Source organism: Seriola lalandi, unplaced genomic scaffold, assembly GCF_002814215.2.
Source record: "Seriola lalandi dorsalis isolate HSWRI2012SDOR001 ecotype SW California unplaced genomic scaffold, Sedor1 jcf7180002054230, whole genome shotgun sequence".
NCBI lineage: Eukaryota > Metazoa > Chordata > Actinopteri > Carangiformes > Carangidae > Seriola > Seriola lalandi.
Genome location: NW_019524783.1, coordinates 328,549 through 342,396, shown reverse-complemented (window position 1 = coordinate 342,396; position 13,848 = coordinate 328,549). Strand labels below are relative to the sequence as shown.

General features: G+C 43.1%; 1 protein-coding gene across 1 annotated transcript in view; it reads right to left on the bottom strand.

Annotated features, from left to right (window-relative positions):
• Positions 1-671: 671 nt before the first annotated feature.
• Positions 672-13,848, bottom strand: part of LOC111653577 (glutamate receptor 4-like) — a 105,783-nt gene continuing 92,606 nt past the window's right edge. Inside the window, exons 11-15 of the mRNA XM_087173456.1 lie at positions 11,932-12,159; positions 10,767-11,014; positions 7,942-8,056; positions 5,255-5,392; positions 672-2,695 (exon numbers count right to left, since the gene is read on the bottom strand). Coding sequence (XP_087029582.1) covers positions 2,531-2,695; positions 5,255-5,392; positions 7,942-8,056; positions 10,767-11,014; positions 11,932-12,159 — 894 coding nt within the window. The 3' untranslated portion in view covers positions 672-2,530. The remainder of the gene's footprint in view (positions 2,696-5,254; positions 5,393-7,941; positions 8,057-10,766; positions 11,015-11,931; positions 12,160-13,848) is intronic.

Here is a 13,848-nt window from a genome sequence, read left to right as displayed (position 1 = left end):
ACCATGGTGATTTACCCTGTTAACAAGTGAACCACCGTCGTAAGACTGAAAACCCAGAGGTAAACCTGAAGTTACCTCGATAATCTCAAATCCTGATTTGTAGTACTGGCCTCTCGTCACCTGCTGATGATGTCTTTAATGCAACTGATTCAAGGAAAATAAAGACCGGAAACTGTGAAACAGCTAGCATGGCCCCGTCCAACGGTAAAAACAGAAACTCTTCCTACCAGCACCTCTGAAGCACACTATATAACATGTGATATCTTTTTTGTTTAGTCTGTGCAAAAAATAAAACTGTTAAAACAGTGATTCATAGTTTTACATGAGATTTTGTGCCGGACAACTTCCTGGCCATTAATCACTTCCTGTAGGAAAGCATATTTATCAAAATGTTGAGCTATTCCTTGAAGGTCAGATGATATTGTGTGCATATTCCCATATTGCCAAAGAAAGTTACACTTGATTAACTTGCTACAAACTAATGGTAACACAGAAATTCTGAGGCTTTTGGTTGCTCTTGGAAGTCTTGAACCCTGGAGACGTTACCTGCTAATTCAAGTCTCAGTCAAGGGTCACCAAAATCTAAAATCATCCTCTGAAGACCATAAATATCCTCAAAGTCAAACATCAAACATATGTCTCTGTATGTCAAATAATGACACTGCACAATGCAATTTGAAATTTGTTTTTACTTAAAAAAGATCAAAATAAAGTTGTACAATTGAACCAAAATAAGACGCCATATTACACTTCAGCTCTAAAGACGGATGGCAGGACGAAAAAGCATGACCTGAAATATATCAGCTGGTTTTCTCTGCTGCAGACTTCCCTGACCAGCCGCTACATGTGTGAGGGAACGAACTGGATGAGAACTGGGAATAAACGATACATTTGAACCAGCACCATCGTCGGCTGGTGTTGCTGAAGATGCGGCGTCTTGTGTCCTATTGCAGATTGTCCGTCTGTTTCCCAAAAGAGACACTGAAGAGGACACTTCTGTCAGTGAGACCGGAGCAAATACATTTCTGCTACAGTGTGTCCAGCCTCCCCGGAGGATCCACAGTGTTTTCAATAAGGAAGGGCTCTAACTCATTGTTCAACATACAAACAGTGGCTTCATCAGCTCAGGTTTGACGTCTTACTGGAAATATTATAGACACTTCAAATAAACATATAGTGAGAAATGAGAAATAACATTTTTCAACCCCCCCCCAATCATCATCATCGTCGTCTCTCGACTCATGTCTCCACACATGTAATGGTCTAAAAGATCTACCCAGATAGTACTTGACTGTCGACATTTAAAACCAGGAGACAGACAGTTTCTTTTTAATTTCTCAGTACAAAAAATAGATCAAAGAATGAAAAAAATAGTTATATTCTGACTGCAGAAACTTGATTTATAAAGCTCTACTCGTGAGCAACTCTCTGGGTGTAGGTCTGCACAGTGAGGGTTGTGGTTTAAGGATTGGGGGTGGAGCTAGTTAACATTCATTGTTGAATATATTTATTAATTTGTTATGCAACAGGTATCAGAATATTTGGGCAGTTGATACCTCTTCACATTTAAGAGTTTGAATGTTCCTATATAATACAGTTATGTATTCAACATGTAACAAATTTTAACACTGCCTTCCACATGTCTCCTCCTTCAAGTGGCATCAGCATCATCTTTTTCATTATTGCGACGAATAAAATCTTTAAAGATGATTTACAAAAAACAACTGTCTGTCTGTCCACTACAGTATCTGCTATGTACATCTGTTTAAAAAGCAAGCATGTTACACAGTCGTCCCTATGTACAGCTAGATTTTTCATCTTGTTTTTCATGGAATATACATATTTACTTATTTTCACAGCTTTCTATGTTTGCTCATATATTCAATATCAATAGATTTCATTTTTGTTATTATGAATACAAATATTTTTTTTTGTCACATCTTCACGCCACCGGGCTACAATTCCTCCAGTGTCACTTGTTGATATCTAGTGAGATTGTTGTCTCTTGAATGCTGTTTCATGTCTGTGTAGCAAATACTGTTCAGTTTGAAAACAATCTTGATTGTGGTTCAGTTTTTGCCAATTCACAGCAATCCAAAAAAAAACAAAACAAAAAAAGCACAGTTTTGAGTTTCAAGTTTACAGTTTTCTGGTCTTCATCTTTATCATATATCATGATATTTTTCATTTTCTACCCCGCTGTTCCTCTTCCGTCACTGGAGTTGTAAAGGGTGAGCGGCTCCAGTGGATTCCCATGACCCTTTGACTCAAAAAGAAAAGCTTCCATGTGGCCACACTGTAAAAAAACAAAAAACTTCAGAGTGAAATCATCGAGCCCACAACAAGTCTTAACCTCCAACGGTGGGATTTGTTGTTTGCTCCTCTGGCGGTCCCGTCTCGCCCACTGGAGGTGACCCGTTGTGTGTGAATCCTGTTTCTTTGTGGTGAGTTTCTGGTTGTTGCGTGGGCGGTGCGATTAATGTTTGTTTCTGTTGTTATTGGAATAAGGCACTTGAGAGGTTTTTGGTTTTCACGGGAGCTCAGAGGAGACCAGGGCGAGGCCGGAGCTCTGGCGGAGGGGAGGCCCGGTGTGAACGGCCTTGGGACAGTCGGGCGTCAGCACCCGTCCGTTCTCCCCAACGCTGCCCGTGATGGACAGACGGGCCTTGTTCCTCATGGCTTCAGTAAATGTTAGCTGAGGAGAAAAATGAAAAGACAGGTTTGTGTTTGGAGCAGGTGAAAGTGAGAAAAAGAAAAATGTACATTTGCAGATTGGAGTTTTAGGATGTGTTCATGCTAAATGTGTTTCGACATTATCCTTAATCAAGATACATTACAAAGATTCCTATATAGGAAGTAATTAGGCAGAACCTGTTTCTGAAAGAGACCAATTATCCAGAATCATCATCACCAACATCCTAGAACAACTACTTTTCTGGGATCCTAACACCCAAACACTGCCCAACAGACAATTTAGTACTTTCCTTTTAATGTTACCATTGCTGCAAATATATAAAGCTCTGACCATAATTTCTGTCACTTATGATAACACAGAACTCATGAATAAAATTGCTGAGTCAGGGAACCTGGAGACATTGCTAAAAGAAAAGATGTCAGGTTCAGACCACTTTTCAAACAAACCTGAGGTTCTACAAAAATAAAGTTGTAGTAAAACATAGTTTTGTTAAATCAAAAATAAATATAATGTGCGGACTTCACACTAATTTGGTTGTTTGGGGGCTAATACTAGCCACAGGGCAGCTGTGTTTGCTAATGGCTGCAGCCCAGTAAAAAAGACAAAAAAATGTAATCTGGCTGTATTATGTAGTTATATTAGTTAGACTAACTAAACTTACAAATATAAGTATAATATATTTCTGTTTTGACCAGCATTTTGTGATTACTAGCTTGTTTGAACACATTACTTCTGTCTCCAAGAAACTTAAGTGGAACTAAAACTCCAATCTGCTTCATATAAAAACAGCAAGAAAAGTCTCACAATAAAATACAATTGTACATTTAAATATATAGATATATATATATATATATGTATACAGCAGTGTAGCAACCGCAGAGTCAGAAAACACCTTTCATAGCCATTCACTACAGTATCAAGCCAGCCCCATACTACATGTAAATCCATTAGCGACAGGATTACTACACAGTGAGTGATAGTTGCAGGCAGTGGGACAGGGAAGCTGACTAAGCAACAGTCAAGCTAATGAAGAGTTCGTGCTGAAGTGCTGATGGGGGACACATAACCACGCTGGACAGATATACACCGAGTGAGAAAAGATATCTGAAAGTCTAGTGGTCAAGGACCTGGGGGAAATATCCGCAGAGAACAGCTCGCATCAATAATATCAGTTCAGCTCGGGGGATGCATCAGTTACATTTACTCTGGCCTTACAACAATGTATAGTGTTTAAATACGGCTTTGTGATACAGGGGCTTCCTGTGTGCTCGGCGCTGCTTTCTCATTAAATTTGTTCTGTGGTTGTACATTAGTGGTCTGCTGTAACTGACAGACATGAGACAATAATGCCCCTGAGCTACAGCATGCACTATTCAGGTCTGCGTGTGTGTGTGTGTGTGTGTGTGTGTGTGTGTGTGTGTGTGTGTGTGTGTGTGCATGTGTGTGTTTGTGTGTGTGTTCAGGCCCTCACAAGGTTACACAGAACTTTTGATGAGAAAACAAGATTCGAGAGGGTAAGACTAGACACTGGATGGACGAATGTTCTGCAGTTTGATGAAATGTCCTCACAAGGGTAGACGTGTGTGTACAAGTAAGACATTGGTCCTCATTTAACATGTCTTTCCTACCTGTTAATACAGTTATGAGTCCAGTGGAAAAGAACCACAGCTTTTGTCAAATACAGAGCAGCATCTGGATTTAATAAATAAATTCCACTTGGACAAATGTGCTTTTAAGATGAGAAATGTATTCTTATGATTTCTATGCCAATTGAACTACCACAGCTGTCTTAATCTGCGTAAAACCTGCTTTTGCATTCGCACATTTTACACTCACTGACTCAAAAACATTACAATTTATAATCAAATTGCAAATTTTGATATGGGTGATCAATCATGGCATTTATTATTCATTTCCAACATTATTTAATTTATGTGAACGTCAGACATGAATATTATCTCACCACTGAGTTCAGAGTGAGTAATACATTTTTGATTTTGGCAGGAAAGCGGGTCACACAGTATGCCCGCTTGATAAATGAGGGCCAACGTCTGCAGCCACACAAGCTGCGAAGCAGTAGAGGCGACGTCTTTGTCTGAGGATGACTCATTGCTTCCTGTCACATTGAGAAAAAAAGCTCGAAACGAAGACCAGGACGTCACATGACCACAGAGTGAGCAGATAAGACAGAGAAGTGGGAAGCATTTTGCCACTGGTCACGACAGTCACTCAGCATGGCAAAGCTAGCACAGGGATATGATAGGTTTCACTTACAGTCTCTGTGCAGGGAGTTAGTGGGGGGGGGGGGCAAAGGCTTGGGCGGACCTTCTACGAAAACCCCAACTACATGTTATCAGCTTCCCCATCGCTGCCATACCCATTGAAAACCTCGCTAAACTCGGCTAAGTTGTGGATGCTGGGGCTGGGCCTCGGACTCTGGCTTTGGCTCTGGCTAGGCTCGGGGCTGTGGCGGGGACTGTCTGTCTGGCAGGGGTAGCAGTGGTGGGGGAGGTGGTGGTATTGAGGGTTTTGGGACTGTGACTGGGACTGGGTCTCCACCTTCATTCTCTTGGCCTCGTTGCGTGACTTGTAGCAGAATTCGATGAGGGCCACCAGCATGGCCAGGCCCAGGCCCCCGACGAGGATGTAGAAGACCCCCGCCACGTTGCTCAGGCTGAGGGCCTGGGACGACTTGTCCTGTAGCCGACGTGGAGAGGAACAAACACAATAAGTCAACGCTAGTTTTAGCAGAGGCAGCAGTAAAGTGCAGACAATCACTAAACATTTACACACAAATAACACAGGTCAATATGGAAAAAGTTCACATCAACTTCACATCATGCATGCACACGCACACACACAAACACACACACACACACACACAACTGATCACAGTCACACAGCACTTCACTTTTCACTACTCTAACTGTAACCTCTCTACTGGTGCACAGCTGTATGAAGCCATGCTAATAAAAAACAATCTCCTGCTATCTTCTTATCCTGCGTAGAGTCTTTCAGAAAGAAATCAGTTACCGCTCCGTATTAAAGGGTCAGTTCAAATAAACTACAAAAAAGCAAAGTTTCCCACTTCAGCCCAGTGCAGCTAGACATGCAGACAGTTTTGGTTTTATTTACCCAGGTTTTGCAATATGCACCAGTAATGGAGGTAATTACATCTGTGGTCCAGAAACAATGTCCCACTTACTGTGAATAATCCACTAAGCAGACTGCGCTTCCTTCTAATGACACCACAACTATACAAGCTGATTTAGTGTCTGACGGTGAGAGACAGGTCTAAAAAAAATACTTAACAATATCAATTTGAGACACGTCACACTGTGAGATGAATACGTGGTGAATCGTTGTGCTACAGTGGAAGTAGAAAAAAGTATGAAAATGCAGCAAAAATAATAAACAAGCTTTGGCCTCGTTTTGCCTCCTTCATTTTTGTGTGTGTTTTTTTTTCTCCTAAACTTTTTTCAGAAATGGTGCTAATGAAACGATGTGCCGAACAGCGTATTCTGTGTTACTTCATTACCCAAAGCCACACTGACACTGTTCCTTAAAGAAGAGACGCAGCGGCTGACATTTAAAGCAGGTAATTAAAACTGTCTGCACAGGTAGTTACAACCAAAGGTAAATGAAGAAACGTGGGTTTTTTTTTTTATTTTGGAGGAACTGGCCCTTTAATTCTCCTCCATATTTCGACAGACTGCTCTGCCTCTCACTTCTGACATTCACCTTTTAACCTCCTTTTATTTAAATGTATGCGGATGATCTCTCTGAGCTCTGGCTCTTGCTCCTCCCCGCCATTTATCTCCCTCCGATAGATCACCTACATCCTCGAGGGGCATTCAACTTATTACCTCGACACAAACGACTGTCTGTCATGCTTAGTCTCATTTGCAGGTGATAGCGTGTGTGTCCTGTGCTTAAGGATCTGATTAAGAGGACATGACTGATGTGGACGGTACATGCTGCTGTGTTTAAAAAATGTGGCAGCTCTCTCTCCATGCTCCAGTGCATCGACAGTGTATCAGTCTTCAGTCAGTGCGCTGCTACAGCTCGAGGCATACAGTAAAAACTGACATCTAGTGTGACATACAGTAACGTATGAACATGCCCTGGGACCATCTGAGGTGACAACCAGTGTGAGTGTGAGCCTTCATCTGCAGTTGCAACACATAGCTTAGCTGCTGTAAAACTGTTAGCGCTGCGCCATGCCTTGTTTCTGTCATGCTGTATCCCTCAGGCTACGCCTTAAGTCTCTACCTGCATGTCTCTCACTCGCTCTTTCTCAGAGTATTATGTGTGTGCGTCATATCAGCCAGCCTGCTGTAATAACAGAACAGTACTGCCAGCGTTATAGAAGTGTGCATAGAGACAAAGAGAGGAGGGGAGGCTCCCGGGCTGGTGGAGACTGACCTTACTTCCCGAGTCCTTGGGTCCACACTCCCCTTTATCGTACCACCATTTGTTTTTCAGTTTGTCTAAGACTCCTGCTTCACTCAGTTTCAATACGGCAAGGTTTACAGGCGTTCTTCAAATCACGGGGGACGGGGAAGGGTGGGGTGGGGAAAATAACATAAATAACATCATAGGACATGTTATTTTATGTTATTCAATCAGAAGAAGCCCAACAAGAGCAACTCAGTACTCTTCACAAAGTGACGAAGCCGGGAAGGGGCCCCACTTATGCTACATGTCTCTTTGCTCATTGGTCAAGATAGTTGTTTTCTGGGGTGGGGGGTGGGTTTGGGTTTATTGGGAGATGTTAAGGGGAAAGGGCAGAGCTAACAGACATATATGCATGGGGCCCCCGGCTGCATCGCTTTTCTGGAACAGGCACATACTGCCGGGACCTTTATTTCAACAAGAACGAAGGCTAGTACTGTCGACCCAGAACTATTGGCTCAGAGGATGCACTTCCTGCTCAGCAGTAGACCTAAGCACCCAAGCTGGCACTGCTATCATGTTTATTTCAAATAGGCACTAATGACGCCGAAGGCCAAACTTTCAGATCATCTTTCAGTCACTACCATCGCTACATGAGCAGCACAGCAAATATTTTTGCTTCGACAGTACTCGCTCTCCTCTCAGGATTTAAAAAGAAAAAACACGCCTTTTTTATATCCAGCTGCGTCCCGTCACGAGCATCGTCCCGGCAGATGCCCCTGTTGCCAGCAAAACACATTTCTCTGTTACCCGCATTAAGGTCACATGGGCATAGCGACATAGTGGCTAACCTTCTCGCCACCGCCTCCGCTGCCACACTCTCCTTTGTCGTACCACCACTTGTTTTTCAATTTGTCCAACAGGCCTTGCTCATTGAGTTTTAACACTGCCAGGTTAACTGCACTTCTTGAAAACGATAAAACATATTTGGTGAGAGGGGTGAGTATGCTGTCCAATTTGGGAGGGAAAGGAAGAGAAGGGGGGGGAGGGAAGGGAGGAGTAGCAGTAAGAGAGGGACAAGGGTGGAAAAGTGCATTAATGCTCTAAACTGTTACATCCCATCCCAGGACCCAAATACACACTGAACACAAACCTCTCTCCTTTCATGTGCGGTCCTGAGTACAAGTCATCTCATATAACATTAGTGTTATACATGTTAATAAGTTTACACAAGTGTTTGCCTGTTGTTAAGGGTCAATACTTAATGTCAGTTAGTGTTGTCTACAGTGTTAAAACATCTCATCTCGCATGGTTTTAGTGTTAGCATTAGCTTATACTAGATAGCTAGCTGGAGCTGATAAATTCTGCAAGCGACATTTGTTACTTTAACCGAGGAAATACACAGTTATGGATCCACCACTGCAAATATTGTGCAGATTTTGATTTAAATAAGTGCCGTTCGTTTAAAACGGTGCTTCCCAACTTGGAAGTGAGATCCAAGCTGGTTGCAAGATAGGAAAGAAGAAGAAGAAAAATGTATTTCTGCTTCATAGATCATGTTTATTTTTCAGATTTATTCAGCTACACTAGCGGCGTGGCTCTATAAAAAAAAAGGCAATGTCAGCAAATATTAAGTGAATTGCTTCGCCACTCGCAGTCCCCAGAGGAGGCAGTGAAAAGACAACCTGATGGATCAGCTAAATCTACAACAAATGGTTTCTAGACAATGAATCCGACTGACTTTGGTGAATGTAGATACATTTACCTCTAACGCCACCAGCTGGTCAAATTACTATGCGTTTTTATAGGAAGACAATACGTTGAATTTATTTTAATGTGGCATTTATTAAATTATAACTGAATATTTTTGTATCCTAAAAGGGATTTAAAAAATGGGCTGAATACTTAATTAATTAAATAAACGTTTTTTACTTCTTTTGGCATAAAAAGTGAGCAATTTAAATATTAAATGTTGGCAATCAGCACCGTCAGTCCCAAAATACCGACCTCAGCCAGCGCTTTAAAAAACAGACACCTCCAAATAATTTGGACCTGGTTTACACATGTATATAGTGTATGTATGTCAGCCAATTCAAAGCTCACAGGATTTCTGAGCGTTAAGCTGTTCTGGAAAATCATGATTGACTTGCATAAAATGTCTATGAAAAGCTGTTTAAAATACGTGTGCATCATAATTTCATGGGTTCTTTTGAAGGCTGCTGTAGTGATGTCTGACGATAGTGGAGAGAGAGAGATTTGCCTCAGCGTGCATTTTGATCCTTTTAATTTATTTGTATCATTATGAAAAATAATAATAATAAAAAAAAGAACAGTCAGTAATGGAGATGGATCAGAGACACAAAGCAACACAGCTGATATTTCAGTTTAAGCCGATGATGTTGTTTTGCGGAGCCATGTGAAAAACAACAGCCTTGACCAACCACGCTGCCTTCTCGTGGTGTTTCCTCGCTGGTGTGTTTCCTCGCTGATATCTGGACAAGTGACTGACAGAAGATGATAATCCCCAAAATACAACAAGATGGAGGCCCGGAGGAAGGGACTACCGTGATCTGTCAGGGACTCTTCCTGGTCAAAGCAGTGGCTGAAAACTGGCACCAGCTTGGCTGCAAAACAAACCAGTAGCTGCTCTGCTCGACTTCAGGCTCGGCATGTGCAGAGGAATTTACAGAAAACAACTAACAGGGTTTGATTAAGTGGCTGTGAGGAGTTGGCTGCTTTTGGAACAAATTACTTTCCTGGTACCTATTTACAAAGGAAAAAAAAAGCATTAATGTTTGTCTATTGCTTCCAATGCATTCTCTAATTACAAATAATCAATGCTACAGCGCAGTTGCTATGTGATGAGCAACAGTGTTGTGCAGGAAGAAAAGAAAGTTCAAGCGATCATGGAGCTGTTATCTACCGGACTGCACATACATACGCACATCTGTGCAGTTTTGGCCTTTGGTATATTTATCCATTCCCTTCAGTGAGACCTTGCCGGCAGGCTTTGATCGATGAGTGCGCGGACTGAAAGTGCAACTCCCCACAGTAATGACACTGTATTCTCTGGCAGGTCTGTAAATTCCACTATGTGCGGGAGGCAGTGACAGAGTCTGGCAGAGTTACCCAGGGCTGAGCGTTCAGATGGCTCCCAAAACACTACTTCAGTCACTTGGTTGAAAAGAAAGAACCAGTCAACTGTGAAGGAAAGCTGGAGTAGCATTAGGTAAATATCACAAACTAATTACATTTGTATATAAAAATGCAGATGATCTCAAACTGCTTTTTCTTTTCCTTTTTTTTCCTAAATAAGACATTTTCAGAGGAGTTAATTTTACCAGCGCCTCGAGCATGCCATTCCAACATCTTTGCTCAAACAGCAAGCACAAGCACAAAGATTTACCTGGTGTGTAGAGCTGTAAAGAAACAACAAATGAAATAAAAACCACCCCTGCGTCAACACAGTGACCCCCACATGCATGCAACAAACACGGATGTCAAAAACAAAAAAAACAAAGCCACTACTTCTGCCCTACAACAAAACAAGTAAAATGCCCCACCCGCCCACACCAAGCAGTAAGTGGAGACAGATAGAGATAGAAAAGGCGGCACACCAGGGAAGGTGGAATACCATAACAACACGTAGAACATATTGTTACACTATTCCACCCACCTTAACTGTGAACCCTTGGGTGTGGCTACTCCGTAGCCTTTGGAGTCCAAGTTGCCTCCCACTTTCATTGTGTCGCACGGCTTGCGCTGCTCTGTGTACTCATTCATAGTGGACTCCAAGAGGAAGGCGTATTTCCCTTTGGACTTGCGGACCCGAGCCACGCCCTCGGCCGTGGTCTTGGTGAAGACTGTGGGCTCGGCCGACTTCATGTATCCCCACATCTTCTCGTAGACGGCGATCTTTGAACGCTGTGGGGTTTTGAAGGGGGTTGGAGGTTCAAAAGTAGATGTGGTGTGAGAGATGAGGGGGAAAAAGCATATCCGCATACAACACCAGGTAGAGACAACATGGAGCATCAGTTCATTTTACCATGGTCTTACCAAAGCCAAGGAACAATATGAGCAATTATATGTATATTAACTGTCTCTATAACTTACCTTGTCTGGTGGGGTAGCTGAACTTCTACATGTTGGGTATTCTAGATCTTAAAGGGTAAAGTTCACCCAAATTACACAAACAAGTTTTCTCACATACCCCTTAGGGTATCTAGCCATGAAGATACTTTTGGTTTTATTTGTCCAGGTTTTGCCATATCAGTATCTGAAATGTCTCCACCCTTATAAAACAGAAACCTGGGCAATGTAAATGCAATTTGGGTGAACGGACCCAGATACTCCACCCAAAACCTTTTGAGTAAGAAACAAACACTTGCGCCCTATAGGCTTGAAAGGTGGCTGTTAAAAGTTTGTATCTTGCTCCTCCGCAAAGAAGAAGAGCGAATGGTCAGTTTGAATTCATCTCGGTTACATTGGATTCAAATGGTGGAAAGAAATATTCACAGAAACTTATCAAACCACTCCTGCAGCTGGATCCACTCCCCCATTTTCTACTGTATTCTAGAGAACCTAATGTACGAGTGTATATATATATATATATATATATATATATATATATATATATGTATATGTGTATACAGGTGGAGGGTGGTGATGTGATGTGAAACTAACTGACATGAATTCAAGCTGCCCACAGAATTTCAAAGAACTTACCACCTTTCAAGTCTGCAGGGGGTAGAGTTCTGCACAGACCTGAAACCAGGTCATACCTGTGTCTTCCCCCTACCTGTTCTGAGAGTAGAACATTAACCCCAGCAACACCCACTCACCCTGAAGAACTCTTTGGTCGAGCCAGAGTCCAAAGTGCCGTAGGCGATGTCGGTCTGCTTGGCCAGGTCCTCCGCGCTCTCGATGGGGGAGACCATCCTCTCCACAGTGAGGAAGGCAGCCAGGTTAGCCGTGTAGGACGAGATGATGATGAGAGTAAAGAACCACCACACTCCTCCCACGATTCGTCCCGATAACGATCTTGGAGAGGGGGAGGAGGGAGGTGGAAGGGAGAGGAGAATGTAGAGGACGGACGAGTAAAGGAAAGGGAAGGAACCAAAAGGAAGGAAGTTCCAGAAAGTAGAGGAAAATGGTCATTGGGGTTGTGTACAAGGTCAAATTAGGAAAAAGAGGAGAGGAGAGTGGGGTAAAGACAAAAACAGAGAAAACAGTCAGTGTTGGAAAAAGTAGACAGAATGGAAAGTGACTGAGTAAAGCATGGAGAGGCTGTCCACAAATGCTGATCTGCCACCACAAGGTGGAGCTCTGACAACACTCAACCCCAGCAGAGCTTTATTTACCCTTCATTAGTGCAGATTGCCTCATAAAAAATAAAAAAAATCCTACATGCTTGTGTTGACCAGCTAAGCTACAGAAAAAGGTACACCACTTCTGTCCCATTCTTGCCAACCCCCCTACCCCTTCTCTCTTTTTGTTTATTGGTTGGATGAAAAGAGCTGCAGGTCCCCGCGGCCGGCGTAGCGAGGGCACTGTTCTTTTCTTGTTTGTTCGCTCGGGGGAGACAGATAGCTCGCTGCTCAGGAGCAGCGGAAGGTCGTGAGGAGAATCTTAAACCATAAATGCTGCATTGAGGAGAACAAACAAGATCTCCCCTCGGTGCAAATCAAACAGCAGAGGATACAAAACCCTCAGGCCTCCTTGTCAGATGGAGAGAGAGAGAGAGAGAGAGAGATGGGGATGTGTGGAGGGGAGCAGAGAGGCATCTGCAACAGTCAGTGTTTTCCTGGCTGGTATTTCCAGTGTCTCATTGCAATCTGGCCGTACTCCATTGTTCCAAATACACACAGGGTACTCTGTTCTCAGTGTCCTGTAATGTGCAATGCATGTGCACGGTTTACGGAAAAGGGCAGTAGCATCCTTCCTCTCAATCGACTCCACATATGATGCAGCCCCAGCGCTCAGACACCTGAAGGAACCGTGATTACCTGCACCTCTGCAGAACATTTTTGAAGAAACATTTAGCGTACTTCTTCTGCATTTTAACAAATCACAGGGTTCTGCCAGCACAGTTCTTACACAGAACCCGTCACCCTAACCAAAGAATCGCTGAGGAAACCTTTGTTTTCTCGGTCTGTGCTGATGAAAGTGCCTGTGGCGGCTGAGGCAACTTCCAATAGAGAGGAGCTGCAGTAGTGCATGTCTCCTCCACACACACAGCGAGCTTTGCCCATGAAATAGACTTACTTGACGTATTAGCTCTGGATTTGAATACAAATGACTTCCCTCTCTTTCTCTCCCTGCACTCCATTTTCCCTCTCCTTGAGACGATTGAGAGTATTTCTGTGGCTTTTGAGCACAGAGAATTTAACTGTAAAATAATGACTAAAGAGGTGGAGGGGTGTGCACGATAAGATGCTAGGATGGGGCCCATCCCCTCTCTCCTCTTTGCCTGGCTTATTTCCTTTTCCTACCTGCCGAAATCCCTTCTGTCTCTCTATCAGACCGTCTGCATCTTTCCCTTTCAGTCTTTTTTTTTTCACTCCTTTTTCTATGGGAGCAGCAGTGGATTGTGGGGAGTGTAATAATGGGACCAGAGGAGGAGTGTCTCTTTGCCATCCTTCCAACCCCTCTGAGCTGTGTGTTTCCTGGCTGATACCACTGACTCTGATCCACAGTGACACACTGCTGTGTCTTGATGAGCCTGCAGTAAACAGAGGGGATGGGGGGAGGGAGGGAGG